This window comes from Mytilus californianus, unplaced genomic scaffold (assembly GCF_021869535.1).
Source record: "Mytilus californianus isolate M0D057914Y unplaced genomic scaffold, xbMytCali1.0.p SCAF_13, whole genome shotgun sequence".
In the NCBI taxonomy this organism is placed as follows: domain Eukaryota; kingdom Metazoa; phylum Mollusca; class Bivalvia; order Mytilida; family Mytilidae; genus Mytilus; species Mytilus californianus.
This window is the reverse complement of record NW_026262615.1, coordinates 13,925,810-13,948,300: the sequence shown is the minus strand read 5'-3', so window position 1 is coordinate 13,948,300 and position 22,491 is coordinate 13,925,810. Positions and strand designations below refer to the sequence as shown.

General features: G+C 32.4%; 2 protein-coding genes across 31 annotated transcripts in view; one reads left to right on the top strand and one right to left on the bottom strand.

The window, feature by feature from the left end:
* Positions 1 to 22,491, top strand: part of LOC127723211 (tudor domain-containing protein 7B-like) — a 96,374-nt gene that overhangs the window by 60,455 nt on the left and 13,428 nt on the right. For all 30 annotated transcript variants that reach the window (XM_052229739.1, XM_052229757.1, XM_052229749.1 and 27 more), the window contains 6 exons: positions 271 to 420; positions 814 to 917; positions 1,246 to 1,395; positions 5,923 to 6,021; positions 6,377 to 6,489; positions 16,677 to 17,331. In XM_052229739.1, coding sequence (XP_052085699.1) covers positions 271 to 420; positions 814 to 917; positions 1,246 to 1,395; positions 5,923 to 6,021; positions 6,377 to 6,489; positions 16,677 to 17,331 — 1,271 coding nt within the window. The remainder of the gene's footprint in view (positions 1 to 270; positions 421 to 813; positions 918 to 1,245; positions 1,396 to 5,922; positions 6,022 to 6,376; positions 6,490 to 16,676; positions 17,332 to 22,491) is intronic.
* LOC127723213 (E3 ubiquitin-protein ligase TRIM71-like) lies at positions 8,821 to 11,728 on the bottom strand. Its single transcript, XM_052229770.1, has one exon. It carries the CDS (start codon positions 11,399 to 11,401, stop codon positions 9,329 to 9,331), a length of 2,073 nt encoding a protein of 690 aa, XP_052085730.1. The 5' UTR covers positions 11,402 to 11,728; the 3' UTR covers positions 8,821 to 9,328.

The following is a 22,491-nucleotide window of genomic DNA, read 5'->3' as shown; positions in this document are numbered from 1 at the left end:
ACTTTACACGTTTTTCCGATTTTGAACTCTAAAAAGGTCATTAAAGTTGCCATATTTTCATAATCACACATCTGAGAAGAGTTTATGGACCATGAATTGCATGGTTGAAGTCCCTGCTGTAAAGACAGTTGAGCTGGGGCAGTTCTAAAAAAGTATGGAGGTCATACAGGCCATCAAAGAATGGTAGTCGCCATCACGACTACAGGCGGGATTGGGGGCGAAGGGGTTAAATCAAATAAGTTTTCACACGTTTTTTTTGTATATTTTAAGATGATGGGATCTGTGAAGTAGACCTTTACTTAAAGAATGACAGTGAAATCTCTATTAACCAAAAGCTGATAGAACTCGGTCTGGTACGAGCTCTTGAAGAAATCGTGATAGAAGACAGCATATCAGAGGCAGAGTCTGACTTAGAACCAGGTATCTACTAACACAACAACTCCCAGAAATATTAGTGAATGCCGTCTTGCCTTTGGTGCTTGGACAGATCCTAAAAATGGGAAACTTATCAATATAATTGTAAAGCCTGATATGTTTAAAATTGGAAACCATTATTGGAGCTTTTTTTCTTATAACAGTAAAAATTGATGAAAAATAATGTTCAAGCTTCTGTGGTTATTTTCTCAAAAGTTACAGGATGTGAATGTTTGTGAGATGTAAGTTTAAGCAATGTTAACAATTTAAGTTACTTTGTAATTATTTTAACATTTAGCCACTTGCATTAAGTATTTTATCTAATTTTGATAACACAGGATTTGTATGAATTATGTTAGATATTTGTAATTATTAGTTAATAATTATATTTCATTTTAGAGCCACTAAAATTACCAGAAGAGAATGAATGGGATGTCTACATTTCTTTTATAAACCAATCCTCTAAATCTGTGGTGCTCCGACTTGTAGGAGAAAATTATTCTGTACGTATACATTTTCTTTATAAACAAATTCTCTTAACTCTGTTGTGCTCTGACTTGTGGGAGAAAATTATTCTGTATACAAACATTTCCTTTATTAACCAACTCTCAAACTGTTGTGTTCCGTAGTACTGTGACTTGTTAAAAATGCTATTCAGTATTTATTCTTAGTCAGGACAATTAACTTTCCAAGAAAAATGCACTCTAAACAATCCTCTATTGAAATTAAAGATCATTGAGTCTTTGTCCCATTTACACATTGTATAATAAAAAGTGTTCCCACTCATAGTTTTGTTTAAATTTTATTCAATATTTGATTTATAATTTATAGGAGAAACTTGATGAGTTTGACAATGAATTAGAAAAAAGTTACCAATCTTGTATGGCAGTGTGTTCTGTGGAGGAAGATGGTTTATACATAGCGCTGATAGATGAGTTATACCACAGAGTCAGAGTATTATCCATCCTGGACGACACTACGGTAGGTATTTTTTGTTATCTTTAGGTGTCTTACACATAGTGCAGTATCACTTGCATATCATGATCACATAACTTGTTATGTCGATGCCTTTTCTAGCTTGCTCTACTGTATGGGTTTTACTCATTGTTAAAGATTGTACACAGACTTATAGTTGCTAACATCTACATCCTTTGGTATCTGGTCGATAGTTTTCTCATTGGTAATCATACCATATCTCTTAATTGTCCCCTGCGCAATGCGTTGCGGGGGAAATATAAATACTGGGCGTCAGTCCGTCTGTCTGTTTGTCTGTTTGGTCTTGTTAGCGCTCTCACATGTACAATACCTGCCAGATTTTTATGAAACTTAAATCATAGGTTTATATCAGCAATGTCTTGGAGAAGTTTGAAAATCAGTGCTGATCAATTATTATACAACCGCAAAAAAATTTTTGGATCGTATAAAGGTATGATGTCATTGTCTGCGTCGTCGTCCGAAGACACATTGGTTTCCGGACAATAACTTTAGTTTAAGTGAATGGATCTCTATGAATTTTTTTAAGAAGGTTCAATACCACAAAAGGAAGGTTGGGATTGATTTTGGGGATAATGGTCCCAATGGTTTAGGAATTAGGGGCCCAAAAGGGCCCAAAACAAGCATTTTTCTAGTTTCAGGATAATAACTTGTATATAATTATTTCCGTTGCTCTGAAATTGTACCACAATGTTTAATACCACAAGTAGAATGTTGGGATTCATTTTAGGGGTTATGGGGCCAACAGTTTAGGAATTAAGGGCATACGATACAGTAGCAGGGGCAGATAATAACGTTTTCAAAACTTTTCGTGTTGTTTTCGCGACGTTGTTAATCAGAATGTTGTAATTTCGCGATGTTTCTAATAAGAACGATTACATTACGCGACGTCGCTTTAGATGTAGTCACATTTGAGGAAATCCACTGACGTCATAATCCGGATTGCGCGAATTTGAAAAAAGTACCTGCAATGAAAATGGGCCAAATCACGAGAATCATAATATGTATTCATTAATAAGAAAGTCAACAATATTATCTTCGAATGGGAAAAAAATAAAATCCACATTCTTAATTTTGTATGTCTGTTATTTCATATAGGAAATGAATAAGAGATATGAAAAACATAAGACGCCGATGAGAGAGAAACCCAACTACACAAAAAAAAACATAAGTAATTTATATAGTAACTTCACCATTTGGCTAACTCAAAATCGTAATGAGAATTGTACGGATAAATTTAACAGAAACTATCAACTAAATGACAAATAAACGTAATAAATAATGAGAGCGCATCTTACTGTTCCTGACTTTGAAAAGGTACATTAAAGAGTTTAACGGCATTTTTAGAATTTAACCCGTGGAATATATAAGTGTATGCAGAAGAATTGTCAGTTAAAATGACTCAGTTTTAAGCCCCGTATTATAGACCAAAAACAAAAACGCACCCGTTGATGTGCTAAGCATATCTTCTATGTACATATTGAGAGAGAAAAATCGGCACACAGGAATTAGGTATTTGACAGGCTAGAGTTGCAACTCACTGATGTTAAGTTACTGACCAAATACGAAGTCTTTTTGTAAAGTAGTTTCTCAGATAAGAAACAAAATATTTGTTAGACCGGACAAACAATGTGGTTGCACTCACTCCTAGATTGAAGGTATAATACAGACAAGTAATTCAATGATTATATGTACCGTAATAAAAAAAATACCCTGAAGACAAGCTTAGGTAACTAATCAATTGATACAAAATCATTAAATTTCATGCTCTGATATCGACTGCTGTATGAAATGTTATACTACACTGTAATGGAATAAGCTGACCCGATTTAATGTGGGTATGATTTTGTGTTCATGTAATGCCTATAGAGTAGGTCGTCAGTTTTCTTGTTTGAATTATTTCACATTTTCATGCCGGGGCTTTTTAAAGCTGACTATACGGTATGGTTTTTCCTTTTTTATTTTTTTTTTGTGTTGAAGGCCGTAGGGTGACCTTTAGTAGCGTTTATCTTCGTCATTTGAACTATGGTTGATAGTTGTCTCTTTTGTAATCATACCAAATGTCCTTATTTTTATATCATCCCCTTACTTTATAATTGTTGCACATTTTGTCATGTCGGGATCCTTTTGAATAATTAAAACTATGTTCAAGCTGTGTTGTCTACATGAATTATATGACTAATATCTGACAGAGATGCAAATTAATTTTTTTATTATATATATCTGTTTTGTTTCCGAACATTTCTTTTCTAAAAGTAATTTACTAGAATACTTTTCTATCCAAGTTTGAATTCGTAACAATTCATAAAGGTTTGGCAAATATGATGCTATTTTACGAGGAGCCAGCTTTATTAATTTTCATGATATATATCATTGGTTTAAAAAAAAAAAACACCTTGGCTCTACCACTGAAATTGACAATATAGTAGTGAACAGCAGGAAAGATTTCACGATGTTGTTGCGAATAAAACTTATTCCAATTTAGTTTGGCGCCTTATTGGCAAACGTACCGTTTGCCAATAAAAATTAAGGTTTATTGCTTTTATTGAAAAAACAAGCACATGGACCCCCAGTTTTTTCTTTTGCAATCGATCAGATTCTGTTTCAAGAACGCTCCGCCAAAATTTTAAGAAAAAATCAACAATAGAATTTATTCTGCACTTCTGTGTACAATGGTGTAGAAGCAAAAATATTTTCAACTTCTTTATTTCACTTGTATTAAAAGAATTTAGGATATAATTATTTATTTCAACCGTTAACTTGTTACAGCGTACTGATGCCATGGATCAAGGGAACATTTTACAAAAAACACGGTTAAATTATGACTGTTCGTTCAAAAGTATTGGTACTTTCCTTAAAAGTCCTTATTTATGAAATTTCAGGGTTTTTCCTTCAAATATGCAAATTTCGGACCAAATTATCTCAAAAGTAAGTCATGAAGGTATATTTTTCTTTGCATATTTCAAAAGTACACATCGAAATTGACCTTCTACCAAAATTTCAAGAAAAAATCAACGAGGGATCTCTACTGTATCGTATGCCCTTAAGGGCCAAAAAGGGGCCAAAAACAAGCATTTTTCTAGTTTCCAGACAATAACTTGAGTGTAAGTATATGGATCTCTCTGACATTGTACCACAAGATTCCATATAACAAAGGGAAGGCTGTGATTGAGTTTGGGGTTAATTGCCCCAAACATGTAGGAATTAGGGGCCAAAAAAAGGGCCAAAAACAAGCATTTTTCTAGTTTCCAGACAATAACTTGTGTGTAAGTGTATAGATCTCTCTGAAATTGTACTACAATGTTCCATACTACAAAGGAAAGGCTGGGATTGAGTTTTGGGGTTATTGCTCCAAGGTTTTTTTTAAAAAGTTGGGTGGGGGGGGGGGGGGAAGGGATTTTTTTTTCCAATTTTTTTAAGGGATTCATATTTTTTTTTCAAAATTTTGAATTTTTGAAAAGTTTCAAGAAGAAATCTTCAATTGCACAGTATTGCGCAATAGATTTGTAAGATCTATGACCACATTTATTTTGTGTCAGAAACCTATATTATGTAAAAAATTTGATCACAATCCAAATTCAGAAAGTATTAAGCTTGAATATTGTGTCCAAATTTGCCCAAACTGTTCAGCGAAGCATTTTATTTTTAAAAGAGTTATACCCCTTGGAACATGTGGAAACATTAATTGTATGGAAAATTGCATCGTTAGCGCTCTCATTTGTAAAATTCTTTCCATAGTTTTATGAAACTTATATCATAGGTTATTATATCAGCAATGTCTTTGACAAGTTTGAAAATCAGTGTTGATAAATTATTTTTAAAAGAGTTATGCCCCCTGGAAACATTAATTACAATTACATGGAAAATTGCATTGTTAGCACTCTAGATCTCATGTGAACAATTCTTGCCAGAATTTTATGAAACTTATGTTATAGGTTTATATTTAATAGCAATGTCTTTCAAGAGTTCAAAAATCAGTGCCAATCAATTATTTTTAAAAGAGTTATGTCCCTTGGAAATATTGATTATATGCAAAATTGCATTGTTAGCGCTCTTGTGTGAACAATTCTTGCCAGAATTTTACAAAACTTATATCATAGATTTATATCAGCAATGTCTTTGACACTATATAAAATAAGAGCTGATCAAATATTTTTAACGAGTTATGCCCCTTTGAAATATTACTTATATCGGAAATTGCATTGTATTTGCTATGAAGCCTTCATTTCTCTAAGATACTTATAAAAAGTTTTAAAGAAAAAAAGTTATTGTTAGTTATTTCACTTGTACCTTAGATAGATAAAATATGTGCAACCCAAGGGACATTGGAACTCTGGTTTTTTTTTTTTTTTTTATATTGAACTAGATTATCTTCCTGTGGTGATTACATTTGGTTATGTTAGTATGCATGTTTTTGTATGGAAACTACGATTGTTTACAATTAAATATATTGATCATGTAAACAGATATTGTGTGATTGTCCTAACATGTAAACATGATTTCTTTTGTATATAGATTGAGTGTTATTTCCTAGACCATGGTGACACAGAAAGGGTTAACAAAGATCAATTGAAATCTCTAGATCCCACAGTCAACAAACTTCTTCCATACCAGGTAAGGTCAACAAAAAAGTCATTTGCTCATTGTTGAAGGCCATATCATTATATTGACCCATAGTTGCTTACATCTACATCATTCAGACTTTGATGGATAGTTGTTTTATTGGCAATCACATCACATCTACATATTTGTATGTTAGATTTAAAATATCTACTTAATTATAGCTAAATTAGTTGTAAAGTCAAAGATCAATGATTAAGATTGATAAACAATCATCCTAGACCAGGGTGGCTCAAATATTGAACTTTACCATCATCCTGGCTCAGTGCAGGCACTTGTTGATCTCTTGATGGTATTTGGTTTTTTAACTGTCATTGACATATGCTATTGTATTATCTTTTTATTGTAGGCAATAGAAGTCTCCTTGTATGGTTTAGAGGAAATAGCAACCAACCCAACAACTGTAGACAAATTACTAGATCTAGCTCTTGCTAAAACTTGTGTGGCCGAGATTATCTCAAGGTATTTGTGGTTTTTAGAAAATGACGCAGTCAATTTTCTTTTACCATTGACCAGACTTCCAATCCGCATTCCGAACTCGTCTTGTTGTTGTCGGACAATTTTCAATCATCTTGTTGGAAATACAACTGGAACAGACTTAAATTTGTAATTTTCATTCTTTAATTTCTTAACCTGTCATACCTGCCAACTTGCACGATTCAGGCGTGAAATGCTCGATTTTGACCCCTTGTCACGATTGCACGATTTTGTTAAATTCTACTGTTCCCAATTTCGAACTTTCTCAAACTTTTCCCAAGGGAGACAACTGTGATCAGCCAATCAAAATCGTTGTTTCTCCTGATCTTTGGGTATTGTAAACTGCAAATGTGCTAAATTTTGAACTTGTCAGGAACTCAGAATATTGTAGAAATCGTGATCATGGCAGACCAATTTTCAATTACAAGAAGGTTCTTACACAGCTTAAGAAGTAAATCATGACTGGTTGACAAAGTTCAAAGATGCAGTTCAACCATAAACATAATAAACAGTAGCTAATGGACAAATTTTACACTTATGGTAACAGATCATACATGTTGTCATTCTTGAAATTAAATTACCAAATCCATTAAAGTACAATGTTCTATCTTTTAATTTTCACAAGGAATCAGATATATTTCCTTCTTTGTGCATATTTTTATATTTGAAAAGTCAACAATCACTTTAATATTCCTGTGACCAATAATCTGATAATCCACCTTTAAGGTTCATCTAATATACACCAACAAAAATGGCTGTGTTTACACCATGAAATTTTCTCTGAATGCAGACAAAACTGTGTAATTCTAATAGTTTTAAATCCTGGCAGCACCTGGCCACAACTCTTCTTTTTCCTGTGGTACATGAAAACAATAAACCGGTTTGGTACATTGTTGAGGTCTGAAAGTGACTTATAACTGCCAACAGCCACATTATTTGGACTCTGGTAGATAGTACCTCAGACTGTTATCTCATTGGCAATCACACCCCATCTCCTTATTTTATTACGGGTCAATTATTTGAAATAAATGACTACGGTACTAAACATTAAATCATTTGAAAAAAAATAATTTTGCAATAATTTATGTTGTCATTTTAAGATTTCAGTGTAAGCTTGATTACTACAGGCTCTTCACAATGAAATTAAGTTGTATAAATGGTGTCACATTGTTTGTAATTGTGAAACTAGTATAACAATACTATTGTCTAAATCTACAGAAATTGATCACGTTTAGGTAATTGAAATAACAATGTGATTATGTCACTAGGTCACCTGTAACTTATCTCTTGAATAAGGACTATGTGGGGTATAAGAGAATGCTTACTACAGGCTCTTCATAATCATTTTGTTAAATAATTCTACAAATAAGGGAAATAAATTCACATATTACTTTGAATATTGTAGATTGTTCAGGTAGTCTTGAGCTATTTCTTTGTACAGCAGAACAACTAGTAGTTATTTTCACTTCACACACATATATATATATATCTTGACAAACAAATAAAAACGCTATAGATTGTGGAAACAATTCATATCTATTCTATCAGTTACCCTACCTACCATAAACTGAACGTCGCCTAAGATTCAGTAGGTAAATTAAGTAAAAATCAAGACTTGCATCAAAAATATCCTAATATGAGAGACAATGGCGTCATTTTTACTTAGAGCTTTCAGCTCTTTGATTATTTGTTATGCTTATAGCTGCATGTAAATACAGGTGGTTGAGATATACATGTATTATTAACCATAATAATAATGTGATGCCCGTCATAATTACTTTCATCCTGTTTTTCAATATCCTAACCCACAGCACTTACAGTGCTTTGATTTGTTTTGCTAATAGCTGCATGTACAATTGTTCACTTCGACTGGCTTATCAACTAATTTTAACCATAATAAACATTCATATCTATTTATTCACAACCACATCAACTTGATTTTAATTATTTCCCTCATTGCTTGCTTGCCTCTGGTAAAAAATTTAGGTAAACCCTTAATAAATCTTGTAACCAATATCTAGAGGTATTTAGCGCTGAAGATGTTATACAGGTATTCAGCGACTGTGTAGGAGCAGCTGTGTAAACATGAATTCTGCGAGGAACATTTTCAATGAGGATTATATTGCTGTTTAGAAGTTATGACCCTTCATTGGCTTCAACATTAAAGACAATAATAAATGAAATAGAAACCTTGTTTGCAGTCATTTTGACAGCACTTCATATTGGATTGCTGTAATTTGGCATATTAACTCCATGGAAGTAGGTTCTTACAATGCATACACAGAAAATCTAGCACTTTCTTTCCAATCAAATTCATTGTCACAAAGAAAAGAAAAGGTTTTATTAGAGACAAAGTTGCTTCCAGTTACACAAAAACACAAAATAGTTCAAAGTGATGGTTGTACAACTATGTATATTAGGTTAAAATACCCACTTGATAAATCTAATGGAGTATATAAATGTAAGTCAATACAAAACTAAGCGCCTCTTTAAGTGGCCTAGATCTTAAAAATAGAAAAAGCAAAAAAACTGCATTAAAAAAAAGTTTTTTCTGTTCTGTGCTTTCCTTCAAAACAAGTAGCCAGCTAAAAAGCTAAAATAAATTATAAAAGTTTATTATAAAAACTTTGCTTAACCATGTTGGATACCTCAAACCTTTTGATTCCCATAGCATCCAATTTTTGTTGCTGTTTAATATATCATGTTCACAGGTATCTATTTCCATGGTTCATAATACATTTTGTGTAATAAGTCTAAATATATTATACTTTCAGTGCAGTTTTTCAGTATACTTTTTTTGCATAGAACATCATAGAATTCCTATTCACAGTTTGTAGACATACACTTCATGTCTGTCTGTAATAGCCACAGCCATTAGTCCAGATGGTGTACAGGCGACATCGATTGGCCGATCTCTGTTGTCGTTTATGTCTAATAGTGTTGTTACAGTATCTCCAGTCTTTGAGAACATTACCACCCGATTATTCCCAGAGTCTGCAACAATGATTTCTCCCTCTTTTGTAATTGCTATACCTTTTGGATATTTCAGTTCACCATTGTTTGATCCAAAGTCCCCCATTTTTTGCAAAAATTTTCCATGTTTATTGAACATCTTAATCTGATGGTGACCTGAATCTGACACATAAATGTTCTCCCTGTCCGTTTCTAAATATGAAGGATTGTTGAGGGATGAATTGGCGTTCCCATAGCAACCAAATTGTAAAACTATTTCTCCTGAAGGTTTGATTATACTAAGTCGTTCATATATCATATCAGAAACGGCAAGTGTCCCATCGTCAAGGGCAACAATGCCGTAAGGAAAGTGTAAGCTGTCTATAGAACGAGTTATAATTGTTTCTTTTTCTTTGCTGACCATTTTAACACATTTATCAAATTCATCGGTTATGTAAATTTCATTTTCACTTCCAGTGGTTATACACCTTGGATATCCAGTTTTTAACTGAATGCATTCCAACCAGTTTCCAAATGAATCAAATTTTTGAATGCATCCTGATCCATTTTCAGCTACCACAAGAATATCATTCTTAAGAAAAGAAATTCCAAATGGAAGATTGAGACATCCAGGAGTTTGTCCAGAGCCTCCAATTTTAAACAAAAATTTAACCTTCTTTGTTTTTTCATTTTGGTATTTTGCTGGATCATATGGTTGCCTTGGTAATGACAGTGCTGATAAACGGTGAATGCATCTTCCTAAAGGATTCTGGTTAGCAAAAAAACCTTGTAATTGGTATTTATGGTTCACCTGACAGGTATATAATGAGTTGTGTCTCCTTACAAAGGAAGATTGTAAAGAGTTATTTGCTCCTGGAATTTGTACTTTTGGGGAAAGATAGGGACGATTGCTACTGTAAGTAACACCAAGTTTACTGTTTTGAAAATTTCTGTATGTCCCTTTGTTGTGTGTAACTGCATTGAATTCAGGACCAGGCATAACAGGTTCAATCTTCACATTGATGTTCAGTATTTCATGCAAAATTTGAGAATGAGAATTATTGAGAAATTGTGAATTCCCATTTCTAATTATATTTTGCAGATTGTTTTGAATCATTTCAAACTGTTGTAAATACATATGACACCTATCTTTCTCTTTCTGTAAACTTTGATTTTGTTTTGTTTGTGGATGACATAGTTGTGTTTTGCTAAGTCTCAATTGCTTTGTTCTATGAGAGCAGATTTCATTCACATAGCTACTTCTGTTTTTACCTTCAAAGCTAGTAATATTGAAAATTTGATCTTTAAGAAAAGATATTTGGTTCTCTACATGTTTCAAACAAATTGTCATCTCTTCCCTCTCTGCCACATTTACATCATCGAGCGATGAAATGAGATGTTGTTCGTGATCCCCTAATACACAATGGAGACAGATACCAAAGTCACATGATCTACAGAAGAATTTGATTGGTTCTGTTATATGGTTTTCACAGACCCCTGTATTTTCATCTCCGTTAAAGACATCACTAAGAATGTGAGAATTTAAAACTTTAGACTTACAGTGTTTAACGCTACAGATGTTGCAGAAATACTTTTTACACTCAGAGCAGTATTTAGTTGCCAGGGCAACCGTTTCACATAACTCGCATGTGGATTTTTGTATTTTTTGCTCCTGTTCTGAAGCCAATAAAATATCATTCAGTTGATTTATACGGAAATCTTTTGGAAATCCCCTGACTCCTTCCTTAGGTATTAATGTCGGTGTTCTGCATGTTGGACAAGGTATCTGGACTTTAGATGTACCCTTAGAAACTTTGACAGTATGTATATGCTTCTTAAGACATTCCTCACAGAATGAATGTAAACATGGGAGAGCTCTGGGTGATAGTAATGTATCCAGGCAAATATTACACTTCAGAAGATATCTCTTCTCAGCACTAGCCATCACAGGTACCAGTTATGTTCCAATATTATGCTTCAGAAGAATCCCTTGTAAGCCTTAGTTTCACAGTTTAACATTTATTTTTTCTATCATATATTTGGTAGCATCTTCACACAGAATGAATCCCATAAGTTTTATATTGCACATTTTTGTTAAATGTGACTATCCACGAAAGTTTTTGTAAGTTCTCATATAGCGCTTTTTTCTAGTTTTTTCTATCCATATCTGTTGTTGTGAAACATTGTAATTTTATGAAGACGTGGACTTACATGCACACAAGTTAATTTCCTCAGTACAAATGATAACAGGCCTACTACATCAGTATGTAACAGTCAATACTGATGACAAATTTTTTTCTGCTGATGATAGTTCAATGGGGCCGAAATAAGGGTCTTTAATCTAGTACTTTAAAAAAAAAATTGATACATGTTTTGAAAATAATTTAATTGTTATAGACTCATGATATGTAAATTGTTTTGATATCAGAAGGAAATATTTCTTAGGGTTTTTCTTGATGACAGATAATTATTTCCCTATATTGAGCCCCAGATGTATATAAGGATAAGTAATCTATACCTGATGTTACTTACCTGTGTGTGTCAGCTGGACTCTGGTTGTAACATAAAATATACTTATCAATAATTTTACATCAATTGCAGTCATTGATAAATATATTAATTTTATTATGTTACTTTTTTCCTATTCGTAAAACCCAAATTTGATTTTTTTTTAACTTTAATAAGTGAGTAATGAAAAACAGCAAACATTGGATTCATCAATAATTTAATACTGGTATTTTTTGTATCCTACTAACAAATGTCAAAATTATATACAATTGATAAATAAAAAATTTGTTTAACTGGGATTATTTTAATTTTTCTTCAAAATAGCTGGATATATTTGAGCATTATCTAATAAAATATTTGTATTCTAATGGAAAGTATCAAGTTCTTAGACTCAATAAGGAGTAGGATTTCATGACACAAAATTCAACAACCATAAAGCTGAGGAACAGCACTTTTACTGCTGCTCTTTATCTCACTGTAGCCTGGGATGTGATAGATTCTATCCTATACAGTAGATTGATACTTTTTAATCAAGCAATGAAACTGACAACAAACCAACAATAAAGGGTTTTCAGTCCCATAACACATTCTATATTTGTAATATGAATTATCAGTGCACCCTGTTCTGTTTAGAGAAACTGTCTAAACAGTTTTTAGTGTAAAGATTCATGAATTATCAATAATATTTAATATTTGACATGTGCCCTTCACAGTAATATTCTACACATCAGCGAAACATTCAAATGATAGATTAGGATTTATACATAGTTTAGAACATTATATATCAGTTTCCTGCTATTGGTATTCATTGACATATCTCCGTATCTGTAATAGACAATATTTGAATGGGTGTGTATTTAAATGATAAATGTGATCAAAGGGTAGCTAGGTTTGCTAGTGGACATTAAGCAAACAACAACAGATCATTTATCAACAAGAAAAAAACTATAAACTTTGAAGAATTTCAATGTTTAATAATCAAGGTGTATTTCTAAACTTTTATATATGTGTGATAAAATTTAGTAAAATTTGGACTTTGACGTATTATATAGTTCACATTTTGTTTATATTGTTTATTCAAAGTAATTTCTATGAGAATGAAAATGAATTGGTCTAAATTTACTGTTTCAAGCTCATTTCTTGAGCATGCAATATTTCAATATATACAATATATGCCTAGTCTAGCTATTGAAAAAGGATGGCAAAATAAAAAACTGAAAAATTGGTAATGATGATGATGTGAATGTACAGCAAATTCACTTTTCTGTATCATACGGTAAAAAATATCTCAGACCTTTTGATAGATTAAAAAAAATATTTGAATTCATGTTTAAATATCTGGACGTTTGGTTTGGATTACCCAATGTTAGTAACTTAACATTTATATATGTCTTATTTTTGTTTAGATCATGCATTACCAATAACATGATGTATAACTGTACATTGATTAATCTTACTACATTGGTTTAGGTGAAACAAACAAAAATGATTGGTTTGAATAAACAAGTTTCCTGCTCTTGGTATTGATGGATATATTTTTGTATCTGTAATCAACAAGATTTGTAGGGACGTGTATTCTTAATAGATAAATATGATCAAAGGGCAGCTATGTTTACCTTTATATAACTGGTCAAAGTACAAAACAATAATCTTATCCAGGTGTTAAGACGAGGATAGCTAGGTGACTTTTTAACCCTGGTATACTGTTGGTAGATACTGTAAAATTCAGAACTAAATACATGAATTTATTATTGGTAATCACCAATTACTGGTACAAATGTGAGATTGAATTAATGTGACCGCTAAAATTTTGTAAAGGAAAATCACTACAGAAATTTTAATATTCCAACTTTGTGTCATTTTTCGCATTAGTAAAAACATCGCAATAGTCTCTGAATTCTACAGCAATATAAAACAATCTTATTGATGAGTCAACTGGGAACCCCTCTTTTTTTTTTATGATCAATGCATTTGAATGGGGACATATATTTGGAACCCCCCCCTCCTTTTCTCCTGGATTGGAACACCCCCCCCCCCCCCCCCCCACCCCATTCTTTAAAAAATGGCAATAAGAAGTGTATTTAACTTTATCGTAATTCAATGATACAATTATTTAAATCCATTGTGTAAGAAGCAGCTGTTACGTATCATTGTCAATAGATTTGTGAAAATTTGATAAATAGTGTATTAAAACCTGATATAGTATAAAATATGTCTTTTCAGATATTATCAAATGAATATAATTGTATGAGAAAAAAAACCTAGTGGCATGCTGGTATCACACATGTCACTTGAAATAAATTTCATCAATTATTAATTAAAAAACAAGGTATTATTTGAATCTTGTATAAATTTAAATTCTGGTGAAAGTAACATAAACCTTAGCCATGAACTAACCCTCTTTAGTTAGGTAAGTTTTCATCATACATTTCTTATCAATTTTCAGAATTCAATATTATTCCAGAATTTAAATATTTCCTTGTTAAAATATGTTATTACGTCTTTATGTAAAATGTATGATTAAAAGAGGATGTGGAGTAAATGTCCCCAAGCCAGCAACCCAAAGACAAAAATCATTAAAAGAGGAGATCTAGAGGGTATACTGTCTTCGCAACAATAGATGATTGTCTGTTCAATATGTCAAACTCTCAATCTTACAAAGTATCTGACAGTTGTGTTTAGTGAACAGAAACTATCTAAGACCTGTCATCAATTCCAAATTCTCTGATTAACAAAACATTAAGATTTGCTATTAAACAAGCACTGACTACATTCCTGAAACTCTTTCACAAAAAGCTTACGATTGATATTGATTTTGTTAGCTATACTGAAATATGTATGACTTACAAGTATTTTTGCACTTAAGATTTTTTGTGAAAAGAGCTGCTGATTTAGGACGGGCCCGTTTATATTTGTTGGGGTTTAACTAGTTGATATTCTTTACAAATTTTTTTTTTTTTTCTCACAGCTAAAGGTATAGGCAATGTGATTAATGGCCATATTGGCCCTTAAACCTGTTAGTTAAATGAGTTAGATTAGTACATTATAAACTATCTCAGATTCTCCGAGTCAAGTGTTGAATCTATGTATTTTAATTAAACACTACAGTTTTTGTTTAAAATAATACCTTTTGATAGAATATACAGTCAAAAAAAATTACAGTAAATTCAGGTAATGGAGATATTATGTAAAGTCTTGAATATTTTAATTTAGAAATAATATAGAGTAGATTTATTAAAAAGCAACAGGTGGCATAATCTTTTCAATTTTAATAAATTATGATTTGACAGTTTTTGGAGGTCCATGCACTGTTTCTTTTTTAAAACAATATTTTACAATAATTTAATTTTGGAAGTAACATGTCTTCTGATATCATTGGCTGAAATTTTTTGGCTATCAGCTCGTAGACATAATTTTGTCATATGACCGTGACGTCATCAACGTTTTTTCATGATTTGATTACTCCTTAAAAATAGAATTTGGAATTAAATTATAAAGGAATGACTATTTTATTTGAAATAACCTCAAAAATGTGGTGCACACTTTTAAATAACCTGTGTATATTCAGTGTGTACCAAGGCTTCCAAAACGGTCATATATTCCGGACATTTGTATAATGTCCGGTAAAAGTCCGGCTGGGCAAAGCATGAAACGGTCATCTACTTTTTTTTCTGTCTATGAAGAAATAACATCAAAAATGTGGTACACAGTCACTGTGTACCACATTTTTGATGTTATTTCTTCATAGACAGAAAAAATATTACAGTCATTCCTTAAATATTAATTGCACTATGAATTTAGCTCTTTCATTAGATAACAAGATAATGAGATAGGTTACACTTTGGCCTCCTCTTAAATTTTCAAGGTCCTTAATACAATTTATTATACTTCATGTCAAAATGCCAGATTTTGATTGGTTAATACGAGGGAGACAATTTACTCTATCCTATGGTAAATACTATATTACCCTTCACATAGACGAGACGCTTGATCAAGTGTGCGCTTTATTAAATACGGATGGTTGTTATGTACAAGACGTCATAGTTTATTACTTTGAATTTGAAATATTAATAGACAGTAATCATTGTAATAACAGAATATTCAGTATAATAAATTAAATAACACATATCTGAGAGGGTGATAGAGCAGATTGTTACCCCTCGAAAAGACATTGTCAACCTTGGCTTCGCCTCAGTTTACAATGTTTTCTCGGGGTAACAATCTGCTCTATCACCATCTCAGCTATGTGTTATTTATATAGTAATACAAGCTATGCAGTACCCTATATTTAGTTTTACATTGTCAAAATTACAATTTGCAGTTTTTCTCTCTCTTTAACTTATTGTGCGTGTTTTCCCTATATAATATGTATATATATAGAGAGAGATATGAAAATTTCATCTATCTCTACCTTCAATCAATACCAGTGGCAATATAATTTTACTTTATTTTTTCAAAAGCCACGATGATGAAAACTATGATAAAAAGTCATATGCTCAAAGTTTTATGGATAGCCTTATTATAATTGATTTTCTAATTAAAAGAAAAATTCCATGTTTAGTTTTTATTAGATTTCTAAAGGATCACACAAAAACAAATGGAAAGTCAACAGTTTTGGCAGTTACTATAAGATATATTGATCCTCCGGAGAGATTACCAAAAAGGATTAGGAATACCATTTACTTATACCATGTCCATTTCTGTATTTTCAGAGATGAAGGCTTATCTGTGATACTTTATGATACCGGTAACGATGAGGATGTAAATATAAATGAAGTCATAGCAACAGCAGTGATGGAGGAAACAGAGGCTAGAATGATGGCTGTAGGTGACTTTCAACCAGCATCAATATCAACGGAAACTTCCCCAGTGAAAGGGTTGTCATCTAAATCCAAGAATTTAGAACAAGCTTTAAATTCTTTGAAAATTTCTCAAGAAAAAAAAGCCACTTCAGACATTAATGAAGAGGAAGAAGGGGAAGAAGAAAATGGAGATTCTGAAGGATCATGGGAAACTGAGGAAGAGGAAGAGGTTGTTCCTGTTAAAGGAGCAATGAAAAAAGTGAAGGATAAAAATAGTAACATGGTCAAAATTAGCACAAAGAAAAATGTGACTACTTCTGACGAATTAAGTAATGTACAAAAATCAAAATCACAATCACCTGATTCAGAAGGTAAAAACTTGTATACCTGGAAGAAATCTGGTCAAAGGGGGGAGGCTTCAGGTGTGGATGTTGATGATGAGATGTCATTGTGGGTTCATGAGGAATATTGGAAACGCCCTCTTCCTCAGCCTATGAATATTCCAGAGAGGGGAGATTATATCGATTGTCATGTATCTAAAGTATTTGATCCCACAAATTTTGTGGTAAGTATATTTAGTTGATACTTCATAAAATGTTTTATTTACTGAAATCCTAAAAAAATGACCAGAATAAATGAGGAAGTGTAAATAACAATTTTGTCAACAAAAGAACTACCGTAGAAAGGCTTGTATAGTCCGCGGTTTTATTCTCCAAAATTGGACCTTCCAGACGGGGTGCGGACTATAGAGTACAATAAGCAAGAAATAAGAGAAAAATTTCAATTTCGCGGTCGAGGTGGTTTGTTTACGTTCCGCCATCTTTGTTATTTCTATTGTAGAGGGCGCTCTTATCATTTTTCAAACTGATAATTTTAACTCATCCATATTAATAAGTTATTTCTATTCAATATCAAATTAATACTGATAAATATAAAAACTAAACCTTTCATTACAAATTTCTCGTTTCTTTTCAATGCATTGGTTGAAATAAACTGGTATCTGCTCGAATGAAACGATACAAACATAGTGAAAAAGACAACCGTAAACCAGCTTAGAATTTGTAAACTACAAAACGAAATCGGTTATTGTTCGTTCCGTTTTGGTGTTTCATACTGACTAATATGGTTTGTATTAGCTTAAGACCCTTCAAACATTAATGTGATAGATATATTAAAGACTGTTTTACAAAAGGATGGAACTGTTTTACTTTCAAAGTCGTATTATAGTGATATCTGTTATGTACGGATTTCGACTCTCACCGGTTAATTTCTTCTTTTACACGTGCTTTTTAAACTTCCTGTTTAAACATACACAAGTTTCTAAAATGTTTTTTAAGTGAATTAAACTTATTTTAACAATCATGAAGCGTTCTAGAATCATTAACAAGCAGTTTCAGCTTCTGTTTGATGATGGAAAACAGGTTTTTCCAAGAAAATACCGAAAACGACCGCACAGGATTTGAAATTACCGGAGTTTCATTAGACCTTTTCTAACAGTTACAAAAAGTTTTTTTACCTAAAATTTCGTGGGGAGAAGGGGGTGCGGACTATGTACCACTGCGAACTATACAAGCCTTTCTACGGTATGCTTAAAATTTTTTTTTTTTTAAATTCTTGACCTTGACAAAAGTCAACTTGTTTGCATCTGACATACACAATTTAATCCTTGTATCTATGATGAGTTTATTTTCATGTATTTGTATCATATTGTAAATTGAAACTTTGCATTAACTTAATTTTAGTGAAACTATATCATATATTTCTGTTTCTTGAATAATTAATTTCATTGTTTCGGTATGTTCAGTGAAAAAACTTAAAAATTTGTATAGCTAAGTTTTTTGCAATTAATATCATTTTATGTAAATGTGTGGCATCATTTACAGGTCGCATCAATCTCAATATAGCAGTCATCAATTTACTGTTTACTTGAGAACTTTTTCAATTTTTAGCTCACCTGACCTGAAAGGTCAAGTGAGCTTTTCTCATCACTTGTCGTCCGTCGTCCGTAAACTTTTACAAAAATCTTCTCCTCTGAAACTACTGGGCCAAATTTGACCAAACTTGGCCACAATCATCATTGGGGTATCTAGTTTAAAAAATGTGTCCGATGACCCCGCCCCAAAACCAAGATGGCCGACATGCAACAAAAATAGTACATAGGGTAAAATGCAGTTTTTGGCTTATATCTCTGAAACCAAAGCATTTAGAGCAAATCTGACATGGGGTAAAATTGTTTATCAGGTCAAGATCTATCTGCCCTGAAATTTTCAGATGAATCGGACAACCCGTTGTTGGGTTGCTACCCCTGAATTGGTAATTTTAAGGAAATTTTGCCGTTTTTGGTTATTATCTTGAACATTATTATAGATAGAGATAAACTGTAAACAGCAATAATGTTCAGCAAAGTAAGATCTACAAATAAGTCAACTTGACCAAAATGGTCATTTGACCCCTTAAGGAGTTATTGCCCTTTATAGTCAATTTTTAACCATTTTTCGTAAATTTTTGTAATCTTTTACAAAAATCTTCTCCTCTGAAACTACTAAGACAAATTTAACCAAACTTGTCCACAATCATCATTAGGGTATCTAGTTTAAAAAATGTGTCCGATGACCCCGCCCCAAAACCAAGATGGCCGACATGCCACAAAAATAGTACATAGGGTAAAATGCAGTTTTTGGCTCATATCTCTGAAACCAAAGCATTAAGAGCAAATCTGATGAGGATAAAATTGTTCATTAGGTCAAGATCTATCTGCCCTGAAATTTTCAGACCAATCAGGCAACCCGTTGTTGGGTTGCTGCCCCTGAATTGGTAATTTTAAGAAAATTTTGCAGCTTTTGGTTATTATCTTGAATATTGTTATAGATAGAGATAAACTGTTAACAGCAATAATGTACAGCAAAGTTAGATCTACAAATAAGGCAACATGACCAAAATTGTCAATTGACCCCTTAAGGAGTTATTGCCCTTTATAGTCAATTTTTTACAATTTTCATAAATTTTGTAAATTTTTGTAAATTTTTACAAAGTATTTTCCACTGTAACTACCGGGCCAAGTTCATTATAGATAGAGATAATAGTAAGGAGCAAGAATGTTCAGTAAAGTAAGATCTACAAACACATCACCATCACCAAAACACAATTTTGTCGTGAATCCATCTGTGTCCTTTGTTTAATATGCACATAGACCAAGGTGAGCGACACAGGCTCTTTAGAGCCTCTAGTTTTAAAACGCAACAATATTTTGAATGGTGTCATGTAGTTATGTATTTCTATTACTACTTTATGTAAGTTGACCAATTAAGATATGGGATGTGAAATAACATTCAAATTTGAAAGGAAAAAGCCTTGTATGTAAGTCATGTAAGTGGTTGTCGATGTTTTCTGTTTGCCATATTTGTTTTTCTTCTAGTGCTTCTAGCATAAATCATGTAGTTGCTTTTTTCTAAATTATTTCACCTTTGTCATGCTGGGACCTTTTATAGCTTACTATATATGGTATTGGTTTTGCTTATTGATGAAGGAGACGCCATGCTCTATAATATTTCACATCCTTGTCCTTTTGTCTCTGATGGATATCATGTATCATTATCAAATATATTCCATCTTCTTTTTTATGCCCCCTGCAGCAGCGGATGGGGCATAAGAGTTACCCTTGTCCGTACGTACGTAAGTCCCAAAATAGTTTCCGTTCTCTAACTTTAGTTTGCCTCAACCAAATGTTATGAAACTTATACATGCGCGTAGCTATGTTTACGTCAAAACGCCCGGGCGTGCACTGGAATTTTGATAAAAATTTTCATTTTAATCTAATTAAAACAAGAATGTGTCCATAGTACAAGGAAGCCCCACTCGCACTATCATTTTCTATGTTCAGTGGACTGTAAAATTGGGGTCAAAACTAATGTGGCATTAAAATTTTTTAAAATATATCATACGGGACATGTGTACTAAGTTTCAAGTTGATTGGACTTCAACTTTATCAAAAACTATCTTGACCAAAAACTTTAAGCTGAAGCTGGACAGACGGATGAACGGACGGACGAACTGATGCACAGACCAAAAAACAAAATGCCCTTAGGTGGGGCATAATAAAAAGAACTGGTTAAACGCAAATAAGCCTTGTATTTCTTTCTTCAATGGCTTGTAATTGCGAATAAAAGTGACGAAATTTACTTTTCAACCAAATGGTATTATATCATATATGTGTTCAGTTTCTGTGAAAGTCTGAATCTACTGTGAATTCTACTCAGTTTCCTTTTATTTAAAGCAATTCATTATCTGCTGAGATGCGATATGTGGTTTGCATTTTTGTCGAACCTGTGTCATTTATTTCGCGAAAGTGAGATATAGCGATACTAAATTTCATCGGTGGCGTCAACATTTAGGTTCAGTATGTGGTTAAAGTTGTTTTTTTTAAACATTAATAATTTTGTCAAATCTTCATGAAATTTTACGGAAGTTGGACAGAAACTTTTAATGATCAAAAGAGTATCCAAGAGCATAATGATGAAATTATATGTTTAATTTTTTCGTATTTTACGGATAAAAGGAAATTCTTTTTGCAGTTATCAAGAAGATATAGTTTTGGGTTTAAAGTTTGTTACACATCTATTGTCAAACCTTCATCAGATTTTAAGAAACTTTGGCAGAAGCTTATTTATGATTAATGTCTGAAGCAAAATTTTGAAAGTATTTTTTTTTTTTTTTTCATTTTTTTCAGTATTATACTGACAGACAGACTTATCTATTAAGGCAATCAACAGACGATCCAGGATTTTTTTACATGATAAATTTATAAAAATTCATAGATTGTCATGAAACTATGGTACAAGTTTATATTCCAGATCAAGAAAAAACAAATTCTGTGATGGACTAATAAATGGACGAATACGAATTTTAATATTGTACCTTAACGTCAGTGTTTTCCATTCTGCATTTAAGCATGGTGTGCCGACCACCTTCTTTTGAAAGCCAACCACCTTTCCATTTTAGGAGGTGGTCAGCTTTTTTTCAAATTCCGGATTTTTGTCGGTTTCGCACCGTAAAAATTTAAATACTAATCGCGCCTCGCTGATTGTTTTCATTGACAAAAATGGCGGATCGTCAAATTTCAATGTTTTCTTTTATTAATCGGGGGAAGAGAAAGGCAGATGACAATGACGATGGTGATAAGGAAAATTCTAAGCTAAATAAGTCAACTAAAATGGATAGTTGTATTGGAATTGTTGAAATGGAAAAAAGTATCAAATCAACAGGAGAGGCACACAAGCGATCGCGAAGATAAACAGGTTGGGAACAATCGGTCAATCCCCCAAATGAGGGATATCACTTAAATGAGGGACTGTCTCTCTGGCAAGAGGTTATGTTAATTCTGTTGAAGAAAAGAAAAGAGAAAAACTTAGATTTTTTAACTTAAACGGGGATATTCGGACCAACTTTTCTAAAAGAAGGTCCCATTATTTTTAATGATAAAGAAGATATAAGTCCAGGAATATTACAAAATTCTTGGACATGTTTTGACCATATAATACCAAATAGATATATAGTTCTTTGGGGAAATTTACTGTAAATAAAATAAATATGTGCTCATTTGTATCTTGTTAAATATACCCCTCATAAAAGAGATAGTCATTACATTGAGAGGTTACCCCTCATTTAATAAATATGAATGTGACTTTAAATGGCTAATCGTCACAGAAGGAGGATATTACTGCTCTTT